We start from the raw sequence: 27,127 nt of genomic DNA, 5'->3' as shown, positions 1-27,127 counted from the left end.
CTGAATGAAAGAAGGCAGACATAGAGTACACACTACATAATTCCATTTATATAAAATTCTGAAAAATACAAATTTGGTAACAGAAAGAAGATACGTGGTTGCGTGGGGATAGGGAGGACATAGAAGAGCCAGGTGGAGGGAATAAAGAAGAACAAGAAGAAACCTTGGGAGTGATGTCTGTATACATTCATTATTTTGATTGTGGTGATCATGTCACAAGTATATGCATATATCAAAACTTATCAAACTGTACAATTTAAATATATGCAATGTGTTATATGTCTATTGTACCTTAATAAACTGTTAAATGAAAAAAGGAAAAGGTTTTTTGTTTTGTTTTGTTTTGTTTACAGTGGTTTGTTTGAATCAAAATTCAAACAAGGTCCACGCATTGCATTTGGTTGCTGTATGTGCAATACAGGGTTAACTAAGCAGGCTTGGGATGTATAAACTCCATATATTTCAAAGAAAAGATTGGCCCTTGACTGGCTCCTGGGAGATAATCTCTAAGTCCTTGAGACATTCTGCCTCATAAGAATGTCTTTGTATACTTGGGGTTCACAAACCAACTCATCAGGACACCCCAACATTTCCTTATTCTCCAAGTACTTCCTAAACCTTTAGATCAGTCTTCCAAAGAAGAGTCTCTAATCCGATATGTCCTCCTTGCTCCCCCAAACTACATCTCCCGGTCTTGCTGCTTGCCCTTGACGTTCCAAAGAGAAGCTCTCGGATTTTGGTCACTGTTTCCCAAATTTTAAAACTACAATCCCTTTCCCCTTCATTCTTGAAGGATATTTTCATTGAATATAGAATTCTGGGCCAACAGTTATTTTCTTTCAGTACTTGAAAAGTGTGCCATTTCTCTCTGACCTACATGGTTTCAGTGAGAAATCTGTTATCATTCACATTGTTTTCCCACAAAAGGTAATGTGGCACTCCTCTTTGGCTACTTTCAAGGTAGTTTTTTTTGTTGTTGTTTTGTTTTGTTTTTGTTTTTGTTTTTTTGAGACGGAGTCTCGCTCTGTTGCCCAGGCTGCAGTGCAGTGGTGCAGGCTGGAGTGCAGTGGTGTGATCTCGGCTTACTGCAACCTCTGCCTCCCGGGTTCAAGCAATTCTCCTGCCTCAGTCTCCTGAGTACCTGGGACAACAGGCGCACGCTGCCCCACCTGGCTAATTTTTTTTTTGTATTTTAGTAGAGACAGGGTTTCACCGTGTTGCCCAGGCTGGTCTCAAACTTCAGAGCTCAGGCAATCCCCCCACCTTGGCCTCCCAAAGTGCTGGGATTACAGGCGTGAGCCACCGCACCCAGCCCTCAAGATAGTTTTCTATGTCTGAGTTTTCGGAAGTTTGACTATGACGTATCTTGTCATAAATTTCATTGGGCTTATTCTGTTTAGAATTTGCTTAACTTCTTGAATCTCTAGGCTTATGATTTTTGCCAAATATAGGAAGTTTCCAGCCATTACTTCTTTGAATACTTTTCCAGCCAACCTGTTTCCCCTTCCGGGAGGTGAAGGCACTTGTTCTTGCAGTATGCTGTGACTTGGCAGCCAGGAGCAGAGCGGCAACACTGTTCCTCCTGCTCGAGAAAGTCTGAAATAAAAATTGTTAGTGACTTCTGCATTACTTTGTGGGTGTTTGTGTGCATTTACATATTTATGTACCCGAATGAGTCTTGCCCTTTAAATTTTGGAATAAGTATATACCTTTATTCCACAGCCATGTCATTACTTCCAAGTCAGACTATGAGTCATAGTATTTTATATCCGTATTCCATCTTTTACTAAAGAATATTACTACCTTAGTCACTTAATTCACCAGAATTGGTCTTAGATAACTTTTGGCTTTCTAAAATAAATCCAATTTATTCTTAAAGGACATATTTATTATGATAAGTGATACAGGAAAAAATGTATCAGCTTCCAAAATTAATTATAAAAGAGAAGTCCTAAAAAGGTGCTGAGAAATCATGATAATCTTCAGCAGCTAAATACCTTCCCAAGGTGACTCCTTTGAAGGTGATAATACTCATGGATATTTTAGTTTGACATATTTGCTATTAAAAATTAGTCTGGGCCGGCTGGGTGTGGTGGCTCACGCCTATAATCCCAGCACTTTGGGAGGCTGAGGCGGGCTTATCACGAGGTCAGGAGATCGAGACCATCATGGCTAATAGAAACCCCGTCTCTACTAAAAATACAAAAACAAAAACTTAGCCAGGCATGGTGGCGGGCCCCTGTAGTCCCAGCTACTTGGGAGGCTGAGGTGGGAGAATGGCGTGAACCTGGGAGGCGGAACTTGCAGTGAGTCGAGATTGCACCACTGCACTCCAGCCTGGGCAACAGACCAAGACTCTGTCTCAAAAAAATTAGTCTGGGCCAGGCACAGTTTCTCACACCTATAGTCCCAGCACTCTGGGAGGCCAAGGTAAGTGGGTTGCTTGAGCCCAGGAGTTCCAGACCAGCCTGGGCAGCATGGCAAAAACTTGTCTCTACAAAAAAGATAAAAATTAGCCAGGCATGGTGGCATGCACCTGTAGTCCCAGCTACTTGGGAGGTTGAAGTGGGAGGATCACTTAAGCCCAGGAGGTCGAGGCTGCAGTGAGCTGTGATTACACCACTGCACTCCAGCCTGAGTGACAGAGCAAGACTCTGTCTCAGATAAAATGAAATAAAATAAAATTAAAAGTTAGTCTGTTTGCTTTATGATCACTATGTGTGTGTGTCTGTGTGTATGTGACTATTGAGGCTTCCTGGAGAGGGAGGGAAGGAATATTCAAGTTCCCCCTTCCCAGATATTCTTGATGAATTTAACAGGAAGTCTGTAGGTATAAGGACTACTAGAAACTCCTGATATACCTTCTAATGCCATTTTCCTGGGAAACTGCATTAGGAGATATATTCATAGATTCATACAAGTAGAAAACCGTTTCCCAATCCACATACTGGGATAATTTGGAATACATGAAGGGCTGTCTTATTATCTTTTAAACAGATAATTGCTTTGGATGGTAATTTAACATGCCCAAAACTAAGAACCATAAAAAGTAAACATATTTAGCCCAATGATGTAAAGGTTAAATTCTAGACTTCTAAATCTTCAAGTCAAAATTCCCCCAAAGCCACTCTGTCCTTTGTTAATTGCAAAAAAGTGATTTTTTTTCATTTTTGAAATATAAAGCTTGTATTTTATTTAAATCTATAGAGAGAATTTTTTAAAATCTTAGATGGTGACTTTTCCCCTTTTTGATATTTGATTTCTTTAAACATCAACAAACAGGAATTGATCTTATATAGTTACCCATTATTGATGGCCTATAATGTATCACTGTCAGAGATTGTTATTGATTCAATATTTTGTCGTCCTCAAAACAGCCGTGCAAAATAGGCATCTTTATCTCTGGTAGAGGAGAAAACTGAGTTTAGAGAGGTCAAGTAACTGCCCAGTGTTACTTGAACATGATTGGAATGGTTCTATCTTACAAGTAACTGCCCAGTGTTACTTGAACATGATTGGAATGGTTCTATCTTAAATGGTTCTATCTTCGAGAAGATAGTCATCTACTTGAAGCAGCCCATCAGCACCAACGAGGAGACTACCAATGACTGTAAGTTACCCCATCGAAGACATCAAGATCCCCTGCCTCTGTAGCTCCAAGAACTGCTGGGGACCCTCAACTAGGCCCTGGTGCCAGACTCAAAGGATGTCAGCCGCAGCCTGGGGCTCTGGAGCATGGAGCCCAAGGCCCAGGGCCCCGGCCCCACCGCCTGCCCCCATTTCAGGTGCTGTCCTCTACCCAGTGGCCATGTCAGGGCCTGGCGCCCCCACACTACACCTAGGAGCCCCTGGCTCCGGCCCCTCAGCAGGAAAGGGCTTCTCTATTGTTCAGCCCACATGTCTCTCATTTTAAAAAAATGCCCCTTTCAGAATTTTGTTTAACTTCAACATCAGCTTCTCTCTCTCTCCATCTCTCTTCCTCTTTCTCTCTTTTCTCTTTCTGGTTGTCATCCTTAGCCTCTTACCGTGAATGCTGCTACATTGTTTTGTCTTCTCTATTTTCTTCCTCATCGTGAGAAAAGATATTTTAACCATTAAAACCAATAACAACAACAACAACAACAACAAAATATTCAAGAGGTACAACTGACATCAACATTCATACTCCCTTATCTCTCCATATTAGGTTCTTTATCTTGAGAGCGTTAGTAGAAATCTGTGTAAAGAGACAATCTAGGTCTCCAGGAAAAGAGAAATGGGTTATTGCCTACCCCAAGCTTAAGTACTCTCCAAAAACCTGTTTCAACAATGTAAGTTTATCAGAGACCAATATGCTTTTTTTGACGTGAAAAGCCCAATAGTTTAATTCAAAGATGCCCAGAGGCTCTATTATCAGCTACCACTTTCATTTTACAAGGACCTAGGATATCCTTTTTGCCAATACTAATAAACACAGAATATTTTTAAAGTCCTGACTTAAAACCTTCCATTCCCCAGAAATACAATCTGTGCTCTCCTAAATATGCAGGCCCCAATTTTCATAACAATGTCTGCCAGAATAGGCTGGGTTATGCTGTGATAATAAGCAACTCCAAAAATCATGATTACTTATACAACAAAGTTTTATTTCTTATTCATACAAACTTGTTGTGTGTCTGGGTGGTTCTCCAGGGCATTTGCCCTCCCATATGGTGACTGAGACATAGACTACTTCAATCTTTTGGCTCTTCCATTTCAACATAAAGCTCCTTCCACAACTGCAATGGCAGAACAGAAGAAAGATTTGAGAATCACAAACAACTTTTCACTGCCTCAGCCCACAAGTGACTCATCACTTTTGCTCACATTTTATTAGTCACATGACCCTGCCTACCTGCAAAGGCAGCTGAGAAATATAGTCTTCAGTATGCCTGGAAGAAGAGGAAAACGAGATATTGTTGACTATTAGTAATGTCTACACAATAATCTGCATTATCTATGTCTTTTTACATTGGCATAGAAATAGCCATTTGGAAATAGAACTGCTTATTCCAGATGGGTAGCCAGGGGCCATAAAAACTCCTCATTCCTCAGCATGCTGCTGCTTGGGCTTTCCAATACAAAATACTTCCATTTCTCCAGTTCTTCTCTTCTCTCCCTGTTTAGTAAGAGGCCACATGGGGGCATATGAGGGTGTGTGATGGGGAGCAGGAGGGAGGAGGAGACCTTCAATGATAAGGAGGAAGAAGAAAGGCAACATAAAACCTTTATGTTCCCCAACTACCTCGGTCTTTGCAATGATCCTAAATCCTATTCCATCTCTTCTTCCCCCCACCCAACCCTCCTGCTGCTCTTCAATAAATATCTAAGAAAGTTGGAATTGGGAATTCTTCTGAACCCAAAGGTAAGACAAGTGATTACCACCTAAACAAGGTTAAGTACTTGTTGGAAAAGTATTTATTAGCACCTATGTGATTTGGCCTATCACTACACCACAAAAGTATAAGAGAAAAACAGAGAAGGAAAGAGTTTTTTTTTTTAAAAAATTACCTATGGCTTTAGGGTTCTCCAGAGAAACAGAACCAACAGAATAAATAGACATATAGAAAGAGATTTATTACAAAAAATTGGTTCATGGAGTTATGGAGGCTGACAAGTCCCAACATCTGCAGTTGGCAAACTGGAGACTGGCAAGCTGGAGACCCAGGGGAACTGATGGTGTAGTTCTAGTCCAAGTCCAAATGCCTTAGAACCAGGAAAGCCATTACTGTTGTTTCAGTTCAAAAGCCAGGAGGCTCAAGACTCTGGAAGAGCTGATGTTTCAGTTCAAGTCCAAAGGCAGGAAACAGCCACCGTCCCAGTTCGAAGGTAGTCAGGCAGAGGAAATCCTCTCCACTCAGCTTTTTTGTTCTATTTTGGCCTTCAACCATTTGGATAAGGCCCACCCACATGGGGGAGGACAGTCTGCTCTACTCAGTCTACCCATTCAAATGTTAATCTTATCCAGAAACACCTTCACAGATACACCCAGAAATAATGTTTTACTACCTATTTGGGCATCCCTTAACCCAGTCAAATAGACACATAAAACTATCATGACAACTAATTAAAACTTTGGAAACACAAGGTGCCTCTACGTTGGGAGGATACCTTCTTATACTATTCATTACAGGAGAGGACTGGGAGGAAAAATTACTTTTAACAGCATTACCTAGAGTGAGAGGTTGCCTATTTTTTTACTCCATTTCCCATTAACTGCTTTGAATGTAGCTTCAGAAAGTTTTGAATAAAAATTAGCTAGCACATAAACGTGTTGGCTGGTAATTCTAATCACCTGCCTTCACCTATGGCTGTGTATCTGATTGCTGCCAGGTGTTATCACTTACCAGCTCATATCAACGTTAACACCTACTGTGGTCTCAATGTTTGTGTCCCCAGCCCCCCAAATTCATGTATTGAAACCTCATCACCAATATGATGGTATTAAGGGATGGGATCTTTGAGAGGTAATTAGGTCACGAGGGATCTGGTGCCATAGATGAGATTAGTGCCTTTATAAAAGAAGCACTACTAGGAACCAGGTGTTTTAACGTGTGCCTGTAGTCCCAACTACTTGGGAGGCTGAGGTGGGAGGATCGCTCAAGCGCAGGAGTTTGAGGCTAGCCTGGGCAACATAGTAAAACCCCTGTCTCTAAAAAATAAAATAAAATAAATAAAACTAGGAGTACTAATAAAAAAGGCCCCCTTCTACCACATGAGGAGACAGCTAGAAGACACTATCTGTGAATCAAAAAGCAGTCCCTCGACAGGCACTGAATCTGCCAGAAACTTGAACCCGGACTTCCCAGCCTTCAGAACTATGAGAAATAAACTTTTTTATAAGCTGCCCCGTATAAGGTATTTTGAACTACTATAGTCTGAACTTCTATAGACTTAGACAATACCTGTACATGGTAAGTAACTGAAATGGACTTAATTTATGTGTTTTTTGACCTTTTCAGGTTTAATTTCAGAAAAAATATCTGAAATGGTACATTTCAGTTTTTGTTTTGTTTTTTTGAGATGGAGTTTCACTCTGTCACCCAGGCTGGAGTGCAGTGGTGGTATCAGCTCACTGCAACCTCCGCCCCTGGGTTCAAGCGATTCTCCTGCCTCAGCCTTATGAGTAGCTGGGATTATAGGTGACCGCCACCACACCCGGCTAATTTTTGTATTTTTAGCAGAGACGAGGTTTCGCCATGTTGGCCAGCCTGGTCTCGAATTCCTGACCTCAGGTGATCCACCAGCCTCAGCCTCCCAAAATGCTATGATTACAGGCGTGAGCCAACATGCTCAGCCTGAAATGGTACATTTTTCTTTTTTTACAAAAGGAAAATAGATATTAATATTATGGGAGATTATATTTTCCTTAAATGACTGCAATAATATCTCTACTATCTCTCATTCCACATGCTTATAATGTGACTAACACTCCTCCCAATTAGTGTCCCCTTTACTTAAATGTGGTGTTTTTGTAGCTGCTTCAACAAGTAGAGTACAGTGGAACCTCTGAGATTAGGTCATAAAAGTCAACGCAAGCTGGTCTGAGTCTGAGTGCAGTGGTGTTTACAACTAATTGATCACAACTACTTTACAGATTCTTTGTTCCTTCTCCACTCCCACTGCTTCACTTGGCTAACCTAAAAAGAAAGAGAGAGAAAAAAACATCAGTGCAGCTTCTGCTTTGTCCTCTTGGGACTCTTGTCTCTTGGGATGCTCACATTGGGAGCATAGCTGCCAGGCTGTGAGGAAGCCAAACAGCCACACGGAGAGGCCACATATAGATGTTCCAGCTGAGTTTCCAGTCAACAGCCAACATCAACTGCCAGACATACGAGTGAACAAGCCTTCAGATCCCAGACCCAGGCAGCAACGCTGAGCTACACTTCTGGAGTTATGCTGTAAGCCACTAAATTTGTTATGGTTTGTTGTGCACTGGTAGATGACCAGACAGTTATAAAAAACACTACTATAGACATTTAATACATATTTAAATCGTGTCCAATCGTTTACATCACAAATCTTAAGATCTTTTGACTCATCCTTAAAAAAAACTCATACAGCACACAACTAGTAAGAATTGTGCCACTCTATTCCTGTCCTTAGCCCTTCATTTTTGAGAGGCAATCCTTCCTCAAGTCTGAGAATCATGGTGATCTCAGCTGATTGGGTTATTTCTTGATTCTACTGACCACATACCCTAACACCAATTGAGGGGTTGTAGAGAATTTAGTGATATCTTTTCAGAATGAAAACATGAGAGTGGTTTCTTGCTTTCTCCATTCTTTACACCTGCAAAACTGATTCTTTTCTATACCTTTATCCCAACTGTTACTAGTTTTGAATTCGGGATGGAGGGTGAAGGTGGGTAAAGGGATATTTTTATAACTGTTACCAAACAACTCTATTTACACATTCTTCAACCCTTCCTAAATGAGTATGCTGGATGTTGGTGAATTATTATAATTTTTGGTTTCTAATGATTATAGCGTAAGGGGTTTTATCTTGAAAACTATGTTTGGACTCCTGGAACTAATGTTAATCGCTGGTAATGGCGTTCTCGGGGGTAAAATACAATTAGTGTAATTAGTAATTTTCCGTCTCTTTCTCTCTCCCCTTTTTGGTCTCCAAAATGTTTAAAATAATTCTCACATAGATTACTATGTGAAGTATTGTGAAACTCCAAATATGTATAAGACACGGATTTTTACCCTTTCAAGAGTAAATAAGGATTACCAGTGAAAAGGAAATAGCCATATTGTACCAGGATCATCCTTGGGGCAACCAAGGAATAACTGTAGTTTTAATCAATTCTTGAGTTATTGTCCTTGGTCCCCGTCCCATAATCAACATGTCAAAGTCTTCTACCATGTACCTCACTTATTAAAAAGAAACGAGTTTCCATAAAGTCGACCACGCATCTTTTTTCTCTTTACCCCAGATCCTCTCTCTGCATCCGTAGTTTCCTCTCCCACTTGGCATCTCTTTACCATTTCTTCTTGTTTACTTGACTATCCCAGCTCCCAGCATTTTCTGTCCCGGAATCCACTAGGCCTGGGTTATATTGTATACATGTTAGAAATGATACTCAATAAAAAGGCCCAGGAAACCATGCACTGAGTTCCTATATTTCATTTTTCTTAAATGCTCCAGCTACACCCAAGGCCTGACTGAGGGGCCGGGAGACTGGGCTCCCTGCCCAGGTGGCAGGGACGTGTAATTCTAACACCGCAGGCAGCCCCTGCTGACGAGATACAGAGGAGTAACGACAGTTAATAGTAAACGAAGCGAAGCCCCGGGAGGTGTAGCGAGCATGTCCACGACAGCCAGTCACGGATCCTCCGGCCTCCCACGCTTCCAGCCGAGACAGTCACGCTCCACGGGACCAAGATGGCGCCCTCCCCGCGGCGGCCCGGGCGCGAGGGGCGGGGCCGCGCGTGCCACGTGACCATCCTCGCCAGCCGCGCGCCCCCGGCTGTCCCAGGCGCGCACCGAGTCCGGCGGCCGCGCAGACGGTGCCACTGCCCCACTGGGGGCGTCCTCCCTCGTCCCCGCCCGGCTGTCAAGCTCTGTTCTAGCGGCCGAGGGACCGAAGGGGGCTAGGAAAGGGGGCTCCCACCCATGCAGAGGCAAAAAGGCGCTGCGGAACGGGGTCCCCGCCGCCGGTGCTGAGGCAGGAGGTCGGAGCCCCCAATGAGGGGCTGGGAAGCAGGACCCAGCACGGGCGTCTTGGCAGGCGGCCGGGCGCAGGGCCAGGCTGCTGGGGACACTCAGGGCTTTCCACCCAAGCCATGGGCGCTGTCGGGCACTCGGGGGTCCCCTCGTGGCTCCGGCCACTCGGCGTGGGCATTTCGTTGGCTTCACATCGCCATCCAGCCTCGAAGCCAACAGGACTGAAAAATAGCTTCGGCCAAACGTTCTCCTCCCGCTAAGGAGAGGGGTCGAGTGCGTCAGCCCGAGGGGACTGGAGAGGGATGCCCTAGCCCTCGGGGGGCGGAGGACTCGCGGTTGAAGGAGGCAGCGGGAGCGCAGAGCGCCCATCGAACGCCTCCTTCTGTGTTTCCATTCCTGTCGAGTGGGCTGGGCCACGCTGACCACCCTGGAGGAGGGACGGACGACGCTCGGCGGGCTCTGACCGTGCCGTCTTCTTGTGGCTGCTGACTGGGATCCAGGAGGGAGTGGGTATGGGGCGCAGCCGCGCCTCCCTCCCTCCCCGCCTCCCGGGCGCCGGGGTTGGCGATGTGGAGACTTGAGGGGAGAAGCCCCGGCTTCTCCAGGACTCCGTCAGGCGCCCGCGCGTCCCTCCTCACCCGGAGGAGGAGCGGCTCCGCGCGGGGCTCCGAGGCGGGCGGCGCGCGGAGCCGGAGTCCCAGCCTCGCCATGGGACATAACGGGAGCTGGATCTCTCCAAATGCCAGCGAGCCGCACAACGCGTCCGGCGCGGAGGCTGCGGGTGTGAACCGCAGCGCGCTCGGGGAGTTCGGCGAGGCGCAGCTGTACCGCCAGTTCACCACCACCGTGCAAGTCGTCATCTTCATAGGCTCGCTGCTTGGTAAGCCTCCCGCAGGGCGCCTCCGGCCCGGGCCTCCCCGAGGGTACAGGCTCGGAGAGCCGGGAGCAGGGCCGCCCAGCCGCCGTGGGTTTCGGGTGCCTGGCAAAGTGTAGAGAGTTGAAGGAAGCTTAAGGATCCCGGGTAGCTGCAGTGTAGTTAAGCAGGGATGGTGGACTCCAGCCCCCACGCGGGAGCAGAAGAGTTCAAATAGGGCTTTCTCGTGGCCCGAGGATGGAGCGGGATCCAGGCGGCGGTCCCCCTCCTCAGATGGCCCTGGCGGAATGCTCCTGGGTGCCCGGCTGGCTTCAGCTCTCGTTTACAAATAGCGAGGAATAAAGATTCTGTGGGAATTTGTTACTGATGATTGAACGGAATGTTACCCATTCTGTTAAAGATGTTTTGCTATCCCATCTTTCCATATATATCTCGAAATAATAATATATACAATTATTTTGATAGACCCTTATTTTGTGCATGTTTTACTGCGTGCTTCTTCGGAACACCGACCTGCTGGTAAACAACACTGTGAAGTTAAACTATATGTCGCCTGTAGATGATTTTAAAAAAACAAAACAAAACCCACTCTACTTCCCCATCTATGTGTTGTTTAAGGTACAGAATAAAGGTAGGATAAAACACACACACACACACATCCCAGATTTAGGTATACTTATTCAGGGAAGAAAAGATCAACGAATTGAAATGAGTGGCTAGTAAAATATTAGCCTACTAGTGTGAGAATTACCTGTACTTCTCACTACTCTTAAATGATAATAGTCTTTATCGCTCGTCTTCAAACGTTAAACGATACAAGCAATATTCATTTCTATTAAGGTCTATTGAACATATTGCATACCACTTGGATATATGTGGCTTCCTTTCCTGTGTCCCCGATGTGGCGTTTATAAGGATGTGATGTTATTGGCAAGAACAGTCGTAAAGTTTCAAAGTAGGAATAGGTTACTTTTTGTAGACACTTGTGAATTTCTATGGAAACCAAGATAACTGACATTTAATAGACTATTTTTAGAAGAATTTCAAATGTTTGGAATTTCCCTTCATACTTTCTCTAATTGTCATCATTCCATTCTACTCTATCATAGTATGTCTCTTCCATTTTTTTGTCACGAGGATATTTTCAGAAGTAGATATTAGTATTGCTATATCTAGGTGTGTGTGTGTGTGTGTGTTTTAAGATGTGTTTTTATGACTGGGATGTTAAATGCACATTAGCAAAGCAAAAGCCTATGTTCAAAATGCTTTAGATATTCATGATGCATTGTAGGTTATTGGGAGTTAAATTCTGAGTATTGTCACACTTAAAGTGTGGGTTATTGGAGAAGTAGTAGAAGTGACTGTATTTTTATTTCTGCAGGTTTTCCCCCAATATACATATACATACATACATTCATACATACATATATATATATTTTTTCCCTCCCCCATGGATAACTTTAACTCTGAAGAAAGGTGGTGTTGGGAGAAGAAATTCTCCTGAGAAATTTTCTCATGGTTTGAGTCTAAAAATTTGAGTACTATTGAAATAGAAGACAGGACATGTATGTAAAAGACATAGCAAATCGTAAACATTTAATGAATGTTACTTCTGTTGTCCATGTCCTTTCCATTTTTGTAGCTTGCATTGAATTCAGGAATTTCTAGATAAATCTGTCCTTATTTCAGCTTTTCTCCACATAGCACTTGTGAGTGACATGCAAAACCTTCTTTAGTAGATGTCTCCAAAGGACAAACTGATTTCCTCTTGATCTATGGTGCCTGACGAGCTAAGGAGTCTTTTTTTTTTTTTTAAGACATAGTTTCACTCTTGTTGCCTAGGCTGGAGTGCAATGGCATGATCTCCGCTCACTGCAACCTCTGCCTCCTGGGTTCAAGCGATTCTCCTGCCTCAGCCCCCTGAGTAGCTGGGATTACAGGCGCCCACCACCACGCCTGGCTAATTTTTGTATTTTTAGTAGAGACGGGGTTCACCATGTTGGCCAGGCTGGTCTTGAACTCCTGACCTCATGATCCACCTGCCTTGGCCTCCCAAAGTGCTGGGATTACAGGCTGAGCCACCGTGCCTAGCTGGGAGTCTTCTATTACCCCTTCCACGTTACATGGACCCTCTTAAAAGAGAATTCAATTTGCTCCTTTTTATATGCAGAAAAAACCCCATAAATATGGACAGTATGTCTGGTTTCCTTAAAAGTTCAGCTGGGCCTGGCGTGGTGGCTCACACCTGTAATCCCAACACTTTGGGAGGCCAAGGTGGGCAGATCGCTTGAGATCAGGAGTTTGAGACCAGCCTGGCCAACATGATGAAATCCCGACTGTACTAAAAATACAGAAATTAGCCACATGTGGTGGCATGCACCTGTAATCCCAGCCACTTGGGTGGCTGAGGCGGGAGAATAGCTAGAACCCGGGAGACGGAGGTTGCAGTGAGCTGAGATTTCACCACTGCACTCCAGCCTGGGCAACAGAGTGGAGTCTCCAAAAAAAAAAAAAAAAGTTCAATCACAACATTGCCCTGTATACTTGTTACTTATTGTTTTTTGTTTTTGTTTTTGTTTTTGTTTTTTTTTTGAGACGGAGTTTCGCTCTTGTTGCCCAGGCTGGAGTGCAATGGCAGGATCTCAGCTCGGCTCACTGCAACCTCCGCCTCCCGGCTTCAAGTAATTCTCCTGCCTCAGCCTCCTGAGTAGCTGGGATTACAGGTGCCCACCACCACGCCTGGCTAAGTTTTTGTATTTTTAGTAGAGATGGGGTTTCACCATGTTGGTCAGGCTGGTCTCCAACTCCTGACCTCAGGTGCTCAACCCACAGCAGCCTCCCAAAGTGCTGGGATTACAGGCGTGAGCCACGGTGCCCTGCCTACTTACTGGTATTCTTGATTCATTGTTTTCTAAGGACTTGTCCCATTCAAACACATCTGTGTACATTAGAATTCTGATGTCTGTTGAGGCTCAGAGCTTAAGTTTCAAAGCCATGTGCAGTCAGAGGCAAGGCAAGAAAACTTGGGAAGCACATTTCATAAAGCCTCCAAATAGAGAAAAATAATAGATTAGGAATAAAAGAAAAGGAATCTGTATGATTGAAAAGTAAATTGTGGGAGGATGGAATAGTACCTGGAAAAAATAACTGATTAAGTAACTTACTTTAGTTTACTTATTTCTTCTGCCCCCAAACATAGACAAATTAGTTTTTCTTTATTTTTTTCTCTTGAAACAAATTTAAATATACTTTTTATATTCTCTAAATAGACTTCTTTTTATTGGGATTTCCAGAGGCCCCTTATTATGTGAAAATAATTCATTTGTACTACTGGTGTCTCGTACCTCTTTTTGAAAACTATTTTAGTGTCTTGTATTAGGAAAAATCCCTAAGAACTTGGAATAACTGTAATATTCCAACCAGAAGAAACATTATTTGCTGTGTTGAAAATGAACACAAGGCTTGTACATAATATTATTCAAATAATATGTATTTTGGGGATTTGTGTAAACTAGTGTTTCTCAGCCTTCTTTATACAACATCTTGGCATATCTTTAGGTATGTTGTAGATGCTGAAATAGAGTAAAATAATTTAGATTCTTCTTCAATGGCACCAATCACTTTTAGTAGTTGAGAGTGTGAAATCAAAGACTCCAAAAGATCTGGAATCACTGTTTCCAATTGAACTGGAAACGGTGGATTGAACTCCTCAGAGCTGATCTTTCTCTTTTTCCCCTTCTCCTTAGATTCACAATCTAAGTACCAAGAGAACTGGGCTCCTCTCTGGTGCTTTGACTTGAAAAAGGTTGGTGGCTATGATCTAGCCTATTACCTCTGAGCTCCTCCTACACAGGTTGCCTGTCATCTGTGGCAATCATCATCAGAGGTATACGAGATTTTTATAAATGAGTTTGCTTTTATTTAAAGAAAATTAACATGGTGGGCGATAACCCACAAGTATGTATCCTACATTGCAATTTATTTTTTAATTATTATTTTTTTGAGATGGCATCTCGCTCTGTCGCTCAGGCTGGCGTGCAGTGGCACAATCTCGGCTCACTGCAACCTCTGCCTCCTGGGTTCAAGCAATTCCCCCTGCCTCAGCCTCCCAAGTAGCTGGGATTACAGGTGCCTGCCACCACACCCAGCTAATTTTTTTTGTATTTTTAGTAGAGATGGGGTTTCACCAAGTTGGCCAGGATGGTCTTGAACTCCTGACCTCAGATGATCCGTCCGCCTCATCCTGCCAAAGTTCTGGGATTACAGGAGTGAGCCACTGTGCTCGGCTGATTTTTAACATTTTTTAAATAGAGAAATCAGCTTTCCTTTGTCTGGCTAGACCGCAAAATGTATGGTTCTTATTCTTAAGCTACATTCCCTTTCCTTTATAGACTGAATGTTTATATTCCCCCTCAAATTCATATGTTGAAGCCCTAACCCCCAATGTCATGTTATTAGGAGGTAGTACCTTTGGGAAATAATTAGGTTTAGATGAGGTATGAGGATAGAGTTCTCAAGATGGGATTAGTAACATTATAAGAAGGAACTAGAGAGCTTGCCCTCTCTTTCTTTGCACCATGTCAGGATATGGCAGAAGGCAGCTGTTTGCAAACCAGGAAGAGGGCCCTCCCCAGAACCTGACCACGTTGGCACTCTGATCTCAGACTTCCTAACCTCTAGAACTGAAAGAAATGTCTATTTTTAAAGCCACCCAGCTTTTGGTATTTTGTTATAGCAGCTGGAGCAGACTAATACACTTATGAATGGTCTGTAGTGAGCATGTGAAATTGATGACCCCAAGTAAAGATCCAACTTGCCTGTGGCTTGATTCCATGAGATGGTTATTGAAGTATTCATTTGAAGGGAAAGGTGGGAAATTGACTTGTTAAATCTGTTCAGCACATCTGTTGGATAGACACTAGTTTTGCTCATGCTTGCTTATAGTCTTTGAGCAAAATCATATGGGGTACCAGCAAGGTTCATGGTACTTGTTTGATAGAGAAGTATACTTGTGCTTTTGATATTGTTTGAAATTAACCAGATAATAGCTGGATAATTCTTGGAGTTCCTTAGTTAAATGTTTGATAGAAGATGTGTTAATACTTTAATACTAGTTTGCACTTATAATTTATAATTACTCAGGATCATTTTTAGTTAACAATACTTACTGCCAATAATAATATAATATCAACAGCCTTACTTCTACATGGAGTTTCTATCTTTTGTATGCCTAAAAACCTAGCAGACTACATTAAGAATAAGGTATCCTGGGCCAGGTGTGGTGGCTTATGCCTGTAATCCCAGCACTTTGGGAGGCCAAGGTGGGCAGATCACTTGAGGTGTTCGAGACCAGCTTGGCCAACATGGTGAAACTTTGTCTCTAGTAAAAAATACAAAAATTAGCCGGGCATGGTGGTAGGTGCCTATAATCTCAGCTATTCAGGAGGCTGAAGCAGGAGAATGGCTTGAACCCAGGAGGCAGAGGTTGCAGTGAGCAGAGATCGTGCCACTGTACTCCAGCCTGGGTGACAGAGTGAGACTCCTTCTCAAAAAAAAAAAAGAATAAGATATCCTGAATTGATGCCTAAGGAGGCAGGAGGTGGTGGGGTCAATAGTTACTAGCTTAATGTATTGAATCAAATTGCCTCACATTGTCTTTTATTTCTATATGATGTCTATATTATAGAATTCTTCCTGGAAATTAAATTCTCTGGTGAAAATTTAAAAAAAAGCTTTATTGAGATAAAATTCATACAATATAGAATCCATCCAATTAAAGAGTACAACTCAGTGGTTTTTGTTTGTTTGTTTGTTTTTTGAGACCGAATCTCACTCTGTTGCCCAGGCTGGAGTGCAGTGGCGCTATCTCAGCTCACTGCGAGCTCCGCCTCCCAGGTTCACGCCATTCTCCTGCCTCAGCCTCCTGAGCAGCTGGGACTACAGGTGCCTGCCACCATGCCTGGCTAATGTTTTGTATTTTTAGTAGAGACAGGGTTTCACCGTGTTAGCCAGGATGGTCTTGATCTCCTGACCTTGTGATCTGCCTGCCTTGGCCTCCCAAAGTGCTGGGATTACAGGCGTGAGCCACCACGCCTGGCCAACTCAATGGTTTTTTAGCATATTCAAAAAGTAGTGCAACCACTACTACTATTGAATTCCAGAAGATTTTTATCATCCCATAAAGAAACCATGTATCCTTCGGTAGTAGCACTGCCTTTTTCCCCTCAATACCTTGAGCCGTAGGCAATCACCACTCATTTAGTTCCTTTCTTTTTTTTTTGAGACAGGGTCTTATTCTGTCTCCCAGGCTGGAGTACAGTGGTATGATCTCAGTTCACTGCAACCTCCACTTCCTGGGCTCAAGTGATTCTGCAGCCTCAGCCCTCTGAATATATGGGACTACAAGCATGTGCCCCCATGCCCAGCTAATTTTTGTATTTTTTGTAGAGATGGAGTTTTGCCACGTTGCCCAGGTTGGTCTCAAACTCCTGGACTCAAGCAATCCGTCAACCTCAGTTTCCCGAAGTGCTGGGATTATAGGTGTTAGCCACCAGGCCTGGCCCTACTTTCTGTTTCTATAAATTTACCTGTTCCATAGATCTGTCACACAATATGTGGTCTTTTGTGACTGGCTTTTTTCACTTAGCATGATATTTTCAGGATTCATCCATGTTTTAGCATATATTAGCACTTTATTTTTTATTGCTGAATAATATTCCATTGTATGGATATATTACATTTTGTTTATCCATTCGTTTGATAGACATTTGGGTTGTTTCTACTTTTTGGCAATTATGAATAATGCTGCTCTGAATATTTATGTACAAGTTTTTATGTGGACATATGTTTTCAGTTCTCTTGAGTATATACCTAGGAGTGAAATTGCTATATCATAGGGTAACTCTATTCTTTTTAGGAACTGCCAGACAGCTCCAAATATCCCTGGTTCTGTAATGAATATACTTTTGTTTGATTTGGTGACATTTTGTAGACTAGGAGGAAATTTGTCTCAAAATGGGAACAAAGAAACATAGCTATGTTTTCCTCTGGGGTGTCCAAGTCTCAAAGTCTCTTGTCCCTAGAGTTTGCCAAACAATTTCTGCATATGTCACTTAATCTAAATCTAAACAAGCCATTTAGATTCTGTAGTGACTGGGAACTGTTGTGAAAGGTTTTTTCCTTTTCTTTTCGTTTTTTTTTTTTTTTTGAGACAGGGTCTCACTCTGTCACCCAGGCTGGAGTGAAGTGGTGCGATCACAGCTCATTGCAGCCTCAACCTCTCAGGCTCAGGTGATCCTTCTACCTCGGCCTCCAAGTAGCTGGGACTACAGGCACACGCCACCACACCTGGCTAGTTTTTTTTTTTTTTTCTTGGTAGAGATGGGGTTTCACCATGGTCCTCAGGCTGGTCTGGAATTCCTGGGCTCAAGTGATCCACCCACCTCAGCCTCCCAAAGTGTGGGGATTACAGGTGTGAGCCACTTCACCTAGCCATGAAAAGTTTTATTGTCAGAGAGTTTCCACATTAGCTGGGTGGAAGATTGTTGTTAGTCATATAGCACAAAAACATAGAGGCATTTTTGCCTAGCCTGGAAGGTAGGAGTGGCTGTAGGCAAAATTTTGTAAGGATTTACCCTAGGCAAAACTAAAAAATAAGAAAACTTTATCTTAAAAAATAAACTCTCATTTTCAGTTTTTATTGCATCTCTTCTCATAAACCTGGTTTTCTTGTTCATTTTGGATGCCCAATGACCTTCTTCTGAGTTGCTGACTTGTCCTCTGTCTTCCAAAGTTAGCAGTATCTGTATGCTGTTCCTTCCTGGTGGCTAAATAAATCATGTTAAATGCAGATGTTAACAGATGTTAGTGTATTAAAGTATTTTAAAATAGTGATCTTTGAAGGTACTTTTTTTTTAAAGAAGGTATCTTAAGCATAAAGGATGATTTGAACATTTCATATATTTGAGAGGTAAGAGAGAGAAATGGGTTGGATGGATCTTTTGATTCTACTAAAATTGTATCATGAAGCTAGGGATTATTGACAAAAGGAAACTAAGTATAAAGAAAACCTCCCTTAACATACTGTAAGGCATGACCAAAACTCAATAAGCTAAGCATGTAGCCCTGAACCCTCTCACTTATCATTGTATCAGTTTTTTTAGAAAGCATCCTCCCCCTGCAGTACATATGGAGACATTTCTTCATGGCGCTTACTGAAAACTTTTGAATGCCCCTGCTCAAGGAGGAAATTTGTTGTTACTATTGTTTTCTTTTGTTTTTGCATTTGCAAGCAATTTCCAGAGAAATGCCTTCAAACTGACCTGAGCGATATTTTGATCAGTGGCCACATTTCGTTCGGAAGAATCATATACGAAACAGTTATTTCTGGCCTGTACTGAAAACTTGCTTCACCATAAATTAGATACTGAAAAACTTTCAGATTAAGCCACAAGTGTTTAGGTATGTTGGCACTAAATAAGTTTGTAACAATGGTTTATTATCAGTTTTGGAATTGTTTATTTATTTTTTGTTTTTTATATTTTTTTCTGATTAAAGTTCCTCCTTAGGGACAAAATTACAGAGTTAGGGGCAAAGCATGAAACCTGTCCAGTCTTTCTGGTTCACTCACTTTTTTTCTTTCGCAGAGTTTAAAAAATACAGAAAAAAATTAACAAATTATTATAAATCTACGACTCAGAAATAACAAATGTTAAAATTTTGTCATGTTTCTTTCATATATTATATTATTTTATTTTATTTATTTTATTTTTTTGATACAGAGTCTCACTCTTGCTCAGACTGGAGTGCAGTGATACGACCTTGACTAACTGCAACCTCCACCTCCTGGATTCAAATGATTCTCCTGCCTCAGTCTCCTGAGTAGCTGGTATTACAGGTGCATGCCACCACGCCTGGCTAATTTTTGTATTTTTAGTAGAGATGGGGTTTCACCATGTTGGCCAGGCTGGTCCCGAACTACTGACCTTAGGTGATCCATCTGCCTTGGCCTCCCAAAGTGCTGGGATTACATGTGTGAGCCACTGAGCCCGGCTGTTTTATAAAAATAAAATGTTGCAGGTACAGTTGAATCTCCCCTATTCCTCTCCTCAACCTTTTCTATCTTGTCTATTCCAGAACTAGTCACTGTGCTGAATTTGGTGTACAGTATAAACTTCTTCCTGTCTTTGTCCTGTTGTTTCTGCCTGTTGCTTGCCTGTGATCATGAAGTTGGTTTTTTTTTTTCTTTTTTTTCTTTTTGAGATGCAGTTTGCTCTTGTTGCCCAGGCTGGAGTACAGTGGCGTGATCTCGGCTCACTGCAACCTCTCCCTCCCAGGTTCAAGTGATTCTCCTGCCTCAGCCCCACCAGGCCCAGCTAATTTTGTATTTTTAGTAGAGATGGGGTTTTACCACGTTGGTCAGGCTGGTCTTAAACTACTGACCTCAGGTGATCACCAGCCTCGGCCTCCCAAAGTGCTGAGATGAGCCACCATGCCCGGCTGAAGTTTTTACCAATTGAAACCGATGCTTCCTGTGTAATTAGGTACCTTTAACTTATCTCCAATGTGGTAACTCCCAACCAAGAGTATTGCATTAGCCTTACATTTACACATTTATAGTTTACAACATAATACACATTATTTCATTCAGTCATCATAATAACCTTGTGAAACAATGTAGGGGGCATTTCTGTTCTTATTTTCTCAGCACATCCCTTCCTCCTAACAATATTGCTCTCCCACAACACATGCACTTCCACTGGTGACATTCCCTTCCTGTATTCATCAGCGTTTTTAGTTGCAGACAACAGATCCTCCTGTCAAAAGAAGACACAGCTATAAAAGCATTTAAAGAAAAATGTTTCCTTGTGAAGATGGATTGCAAGGGAGTTCAGGCTTTAAAAGGACTAGCTTGCCAAATGAAATATACAACAGGTAATTAAAAGAAAACCTCAAGATTACCAAATTTACAGTTATTATGTTGGTTGTGAAAAAAAGCTAGTTATTTCATGAGTGTTATAACCTCAAAGATTGTATCATCCCTTCAGATATCAGCATTAAAAGAGAAATAACTTTGTGAAACAACAAAGTTGTTTGTATTGGAAAACAGTAGCTTACAGAAGAGGCTCAAGATTTCATTTATTTTGAGAACCAGAAATAGATAGAATGGCCTTAGTCTTTTTAAACATATGTCTTTGTTTTGGGAGAGGGAAGGGGTTCCAGCTGCAAGTGTTTTGTTTTGTTTTTCTTCTGGCTGTAGGGTGTAATGTGCACCCACTTGCATAATGCAGCAGGACAAGGCATTAGTTTTACTTCTGTATCAAACTAGCCAGTGTATGAAGAAAGAAATTTGTTACAAAGTATTATGTTGCCTTTAGAATTTATGAGAGGGTCTGGGAACCAAGCTTAATGCCACAGAGGCAGGGACGCAGTTAAGAAATATGTACAGTCATTTCACTGTTCTAGCAGAAACCATGAAGCTGTTGCCATGTGCCAACTATTATGTGAGGAAGTAGGCACATAACCCTAGGACACAGCTGGTCCAGAAGAACCAGAGGTATCCATCATCTCCCTGACCTTACAGAAAGAATCTGATGGCTCTGCATCCAGCCCCAACCCCACATTAATCACGTCCACTTTCCTTGGGAACATCTGTTGGGCAGAACCTGAATCATAAGCCTGCACCCTCACTGCAAGCCTGTCTGGAAAGTGGTGTTTTAAACTTTCCAGCCTTTGTAGCAGAAGGTAGCAGGTGGTTGAAAGATTACAGAGGGAATATTGAGTGAACCAGACTACAGTATCTGCCACTTTATAATTTGTGTGGTTTTTTAAAATATGACTTCCCCTCACAGTACTCTGTATAGCCCTACTCCCACCCTGGGATACAAGGGTGAACACATGATTCAGGCTTTACTGATCCCAGTATCCTATTTCCTTGTCCATGAGGATTAGACCAGGAATGGTCATAGGATCCAAGCTTGATCAATCAAATCAATCAACGTCCTTGATATAGAGATGTTGCTAAAGGCGCCATCTTTTTCCACAGGGACTGCTAAGCAGGGATTATAGAAGCCAGGAGTATCTGCTTAGGAGAGAATGAGGATAGAGAGAGAAGCAGAGGTGAGGGTGAGATATAGACACAGGGAGTAGGGGGAGGGAATGAATCCTGATGATATTGTTTGTATCCCTGGAGGGCCTGAGCCTAATTCTACCACTTGTGTTTTCTAATTACATGAACAAAAAAAAAGAAAAAAAAAAAGAAAATCTCCTTTATTGCTTAAACTTGTTTGAGTTGGGTTTCTGTCACACAAATATCCTGACTGATAACATGTAGTATTTTTGTACTGTTGGCAGATAAGTCAGATGTACGATTCATATCCTACATTTGCATGAACAAGTTCAGGGGGTTAGTGACTCATTTAATAGCACATTCTCACAGCCCTGCAGGGCGTGATGCAATGGAAATCAGATGCCCAGAAGAACAGCAGCTGCAATCCAGAGCCTGGAGAATTGAGCAGGAGCTAGGGATGGCCTGGCAGCTGAAGAGATGCTCACAGACACTGAGGAGGATCATAAAGCCTGCCAGTGGAAGAAGTTGGGAGGAGAAAGTCTTGCTTAGGCTCCAAGAGCCCAGGGATGTAAAGAAGGCTGGAAGCTGTGGGATTGGCAAAGATTCATGGATGTGCAGAGGCAGAGGTCCAGGGGAGATTTTACTGGACCAGGAAATACTGGGGCAACTGTTCCAAATCAGCACACAGTCTCTGATTCTTTTTCTCTCTTATTTAAACATCTATTTTTTTAAATTTTGTTTTGTTTTTGTTTTTGAGACAGGGTCTCACTCTTTCACCTAGGCTGGAGTGCAGTGGCGTGATCTCGGCTTACTGCAACCTCCGCCTCCCGGGTTTGAGCGATTCTGCTGCCTCAGCCTCCTGAGTAGCTGGGATTACAGGCATACGCCACCATGCCCGGCCTAAACATCTATTTTTAATCAACAGCTTTTTATATATAAATAGTTTCTGATAGTTAATTAACATAAAAACCTAGTGGCAAAAAAAAAATCTAGCTGTGTTAGAAAAGGGAAATATTGGCACTGTTCTTCGATGTAGCCTCCCAGAAGATGATGAACTCAATAGCCTCTAGGTCATAAACCGGTTTCAGTTTTCCTGAATGTTTATAAGAACTTCTGGGGAAGTCAGCAGGCAGGGAGGGCCAAGGGTGAGTTCTGGAAACACAGCCCTTGCTACAGTCAATTATGGGGTGTGGATGAAATACTGGAGATATGGCAGGTATATGGTTGGGAAAATGAGCTGCTCCATGTTTTCTGGTTTAGATGGCTAGTGGCTAGCTCTCAGGATTGTCAAAACAGGACTCTCCTATGAGGGTGAAATGAGTGTCCTCAGCTGATCCAAGCTCAGGGCTTGGAGGGGAGAGCGGGAGCTTTGTTAGCACAAAGCCCAGGCATCCAAATGCAGATAAGAGTCTGGGCTAGATCACGTGGGCATTGTCAAGTTAAATAGACAATGCAAAGGCAGAAGGCACCGAGCAAGAGGTGAAAGGTGGAGAGGAGCAAAGCAGAGAGATCCTGAATAGCCTCTAAACTATTTTTACGTTTCTTTAACTCATCAAGCTTAATACTTGAAAAGACCATTGACTTTGCTGTTCTCTCTGCCTTAGAATGAACTTAGATGCCTTAGAATGCCTAGATGCTTCTCATGGCTGGCTTGTACCCATCCTTTAAATTGCAGCTCAAATGTCACCTCTAATGGGTCTTCCCCAATCACTTCTATCACATCAGTCTGTTTATTCCCTCTGTAGCAGTTATAACTCCAGAAATTATCTTGTTCATGTAGTGTTCTCCCCTGCTCCATTAGAATGCAGCACCTTGAGAACTGGGACTTTATTTCATGCACTGCTGTGTCCCCAACATTTAGAACAGTGCCTGGTGCATAGTTGGTGCTCAATACATAGTGATTGATTGAATTAAATGCTTGGGGACAGTTAAATAGGATGATTAATTTTGATTTGCATGAGACTTAGGGGCCTTGTGAAAATAAACATGAATTTCATCCATAGCCAGGATTCAAACACACATGGCCATGACCAGTGAACGAAAGTGGTGTTTACAAAAGCCAGATATCTGGAGGGACAACAGGTCTCTTGATAGGAAATCCACAGGGGCAGAAGGTTTCGCCTGATTTAGATAAGAATGAGCCTATGACATAAGACAGGCAGTATTTTAAACGAGGCAGCATAACGTGTGTGGGATGTCCTTATAGCTTTTGGAGCCTTTGGGTCTTAGACAGGTCAAAAGTATGGCCAAAAGCAGCCTGGGGACATGACCCTTCCTATGGAAGAGTGGCCGAGAGGCAGTGTTGTCATCAGGGAGCTATACATGACATTTGGCTGCCTGTGCTGACACACGTGGCTACTAGGTGTGTAGGATCAGAATGGCATCCTTGAATTTCTGTCAACTGTTAGGGGACCACCCCTTCTACCCATCTATCTGGAAGGCTCAGTAGTAGGAGTGGGGTTGTGGAAAAAGGGCTGAAAACAATAGAATATTTTGACTGCAACCAAAGAAGCCTGCAAAAATTAGGTTGAAAACCGTGCTTTTTGCACATCTAAATGCAGTAGGTTTTACAAATAAGTCAGACAAAGCGTCTTCTGCTGATAGAATGTGTATCAGTTTAATAAAGGCTGGTCATCACTGTTGCTTGCATTCGTGCACACAAAACCTGCAGCATCTTTTTTAAAATTGAACTTTTTACTTTGAGATAATTGTAGATTCACATACAGTTATAAGGAATAACAAATACAGAGAGATGCCTGTATCCTTTACCCAGTTTCCCCCAGTGGTAGCATCTTGCAACAAACAGTGCCTGTGTGTGTGTAGTTTGTGTGTAAGGTGGGTACAATAAAACAACCAGGATATTGCCCTTGAAATTTCCATCACCACAAGGATTCCAACTGTTGCATTGTTATGGCCACACCCATTTCCCTCCCACCCAATCCCCTCCTTCACCCTTGGCAACCAGTAACATGTTCTACATTTCCATAATTTTGCCAATTCAAGAACGTTATAGAAATGGAATACTGTGGTATGTAACCTTTTGGGATTGGTTGTTTTTCATGCAATATAATTCTTGGGAGATTAATCCAAATTGTTGTGTTTATCAACGGTTCTTTCCTTTTTATTTCAATTCCATTTATATGACTTTATTTTTTTTGAGACAGGGTCTTACTGTCACCCGGGCTGGAGTGCAGTGGCATGATCTTGGCTCACTGTAGCCTCAACTTCTTGTGCTCAAGCAATCCTCCCACTGTTGTGTGCCACCACATCAGCTAATTTTTAAAGTTTTTTTTTTTTTTTTTGTAGAGACGAGGTCTCACTATATTGCCTAAGCTAGTCTCAAACTCCAAGGTTCAAGTGCTCCTCCTGCCTTAGTCTCCCAAAGTGCTGGGATTACAGGCGTGAGCCACTGCACCCAGTCTGTATGACCTTTTTGAATGAAAGCATGACAACCCTGTAACTTTTCTGGTTATTCTTAAGTCATAAAACACTCTCAATTTAGTGCATAATATTTGCTGTCCGTTGATAAAAGAGGCAAACCACCAACCTTGATTTAAAATAAAGAATTCTCTCCTCCACAAAATCCCTAGTGCAGGCCTGGTGCCTGGGAGAAGCCTGAAGTTGAACACAGGAGTCTAGTCTGCTTCCTCCTCCATTCTGAGCTTCTGGCCAAGTTTGCTTGGCTCTCCAAGATTGCAGCTGGGCTGGGGTTGGTGGTTGTAGGGGCTGGAGGAGGGAGTTGTAGGAAGGGCAGGAATAGGCTTACACGATGCTGATGGTGTTGTGAGTGGCTTCATACTCTGGGCTGTTGCCTGTTTCCTTGATGGTGATGATGCTCTCTCATATTCTGTCCTTGCTCCCTGCAAATGCTGCTGGACTTCCAGCTCCTCTCTGTTGAAGCCTGTTTGCCTGTGCAGATGACTTTCTTGGACAAGCCCTGACATGTCCCCATGCTATTGCTCTCACACCTTGGCCTATACCCATTATACAGGACACATGCATTCTTTGCCCCCTTAAGTTCGGGGAGTGCAGGCTGCCCACTGTAGCCTCTTCTTTGAGCAGCTTATCAGCCCATCTCTTGCTCTTCAGGTTTCTCAAACAGAAAACAATCACAAATTCACGGTGAACCCCAGTTGCAGGGGACACAAATCAAATGTCTGCATGGGTTTGTTGAAAACCCCTAACCAGCCCTGAGGGCTTTGATGAGCACCCCCACCCTTCCTTCCTGGGTAAGTAGGACTCACAGTGCACCCACAGCTCTCTATCTAATCCATTATATCCTCCAGGTTGGTGAAGGTTTGAGTCTTATACCTCTTGACTACACCTGTGAAACATTTACATCTTGATCTGATATCTTACTTTATATCTATTATATCTTGACACCTTGGTAGAATTTTCTGCTTCTGATTATCAAAAGCGTGTGAACCAGAGCAACTCCATCTTGAACAGAAGCTGGGTAAAATAAGGGAGAAATCTGCCGGGCTGCATTCCCGGACAGTTAAGGAATTCTAACTTATAGGATGAGATGGGAGGTCAGCACAAGATACAGGTCATAAAGACCTTGCTGATAAAACAGGTTGCAGTAAAAAAGCCAGCCAAAACCCACCAAAACCAAGATGACAACGAGAGTGACCTCTGGCCGTATTCACTGCTACACTCCCACCAGTGCCATGACAGTTTACAAATGCCATGGCAGCATCAGGAAGTTACCACATGTGGTCTAAAAAGGGAATGCATGAATAACCCACCCCTTGTTTAGCATATCATCAAGAAATAACCATAAAAATGGGCAACCAGCAGCCCTTGGGGCTGCTCTGTCTATGGAGTAGCCATCCTTTTATTCCTTTATTTTCCTGATAAACTTGCTTTCACTTTACTCTATGGGATTCGTCCTGAATTCTTCCTTGCACGAGACCCAAGAATCCTCTCTTGGGGTCTGGATTGGGACCCCTTTCCTGTAACACAATGACCGGACACTATGTTATAAATTTAGAAGCGTTTTTTTTCCCCCCTACTTAAAATTCATGATGCAGTTTTGTTCAAAGTCTCCATATACCTCTTCAACATCAGCATCTGCTTTGGCCAGAAGCAGTTTGGAGCCATCTCATACAGTTTTTTGGAGGCCCATCATCATTACTTCAACATGTGTGAGTAAGATGCCACACTTAAAAAAAAAACCTCACATATGATGTAGCCACTGAAAATATTATGCTAAGCCACAAGTAATCATTCTGATTTTTTTAGGGCTGTTTTTCTTTCTTCTCCCTGTTTGTCTGCTTGCCATTCACAAACGCCATGACATAATAATGTACGGCTTTTTAAAGAGAGCTTATAAAACTTGCAGTTGTGAACTCACACACCCAGGAATGATGAATAATTTGCTTCTTTTTAAAACTTACTGCATCAGATGACTTCTACAGGAAGCCCAAAGCAGCATGGACAGAGATAATTTCAGGTCATCGTGCCTTCTCCAAACGAAGTTCCAAATAAAGTAA

The 27,127-nt window shown here is 42.7% G+C and overlaps 1 protein-coding gene and 1 long non-coding RNA gene across 4 annotated transcripts in view; one reads left to right on the top strand and one right to left on the bottom strand.

Annotated features, from left to right (window-relative positions):
* Positions 1-3,884: 3,884 nt before the first annotated feature.
* LOC100939277 (uncharacterized) lies at positions 3,885-9,411 on the bottom strand. The gene is made up of 3 exons (XR_008513531.1): positions 8,955-9,411; positions 4,874-7,658; positions 3,885-4,757 (listed from the first exon to the last, which is right to left on the bottom strand). It is a non-coding gene; the product is annotated as an uncharacterized LOC100939277 (long non-coding RNA).
* Positions 9,412-9,501: 90 nt separating this feature from the next.
* GPR176 (G protein-coupled receptor 176) overlaps positions 9,502-27,127 on the top strand; it is a 119,557-nt gene continuing 101,931 nt past the window's right edge. The window contains exons 1-3 of one of the 3 annotated variants that reach the window (XM_063716578.1): positions 18,861-19,024; positions 19,345-19,460; positions 20,361-20,497. In XM_063716578.1, the coding sequence (XP_063572648.1) occupies positions 20,437-20,497 (61 nt within the window). In that variant the 5' untranslated portion in view covers positions 18,861-19,024; positions 19,345-19,460; positions 20,361-20,436. Of the gene's footprint in view, positions 10,571-18,860; positions 19,025-19,344; positions 19,643-20,360; positions 20,498-27,127 lie in introns of those variants that run through there. The other 2 variants (XM_063716577.1, XM_002825283.4) reach the window with 2 other exon arrangements.

Source organism: Pongo abelii, chromosome 16 (genome assembly GCF_028885655.2).
Source record: "Pongo abelii isolate AG06213 chromosome 16, NHGRI_mPonAbe1-v2.0_pri, whole genome shotgun sequence".
NCBI classification, from domain to species: domain Eukaryota; kingdom Metazoa; phylum Chordata; class Mammalia; order Primates; family Hominidae; genus Pongo; species Pongo abelii.
This window is presented reverse-complemented; position numbering and strand designations above follow the sequence as displayed.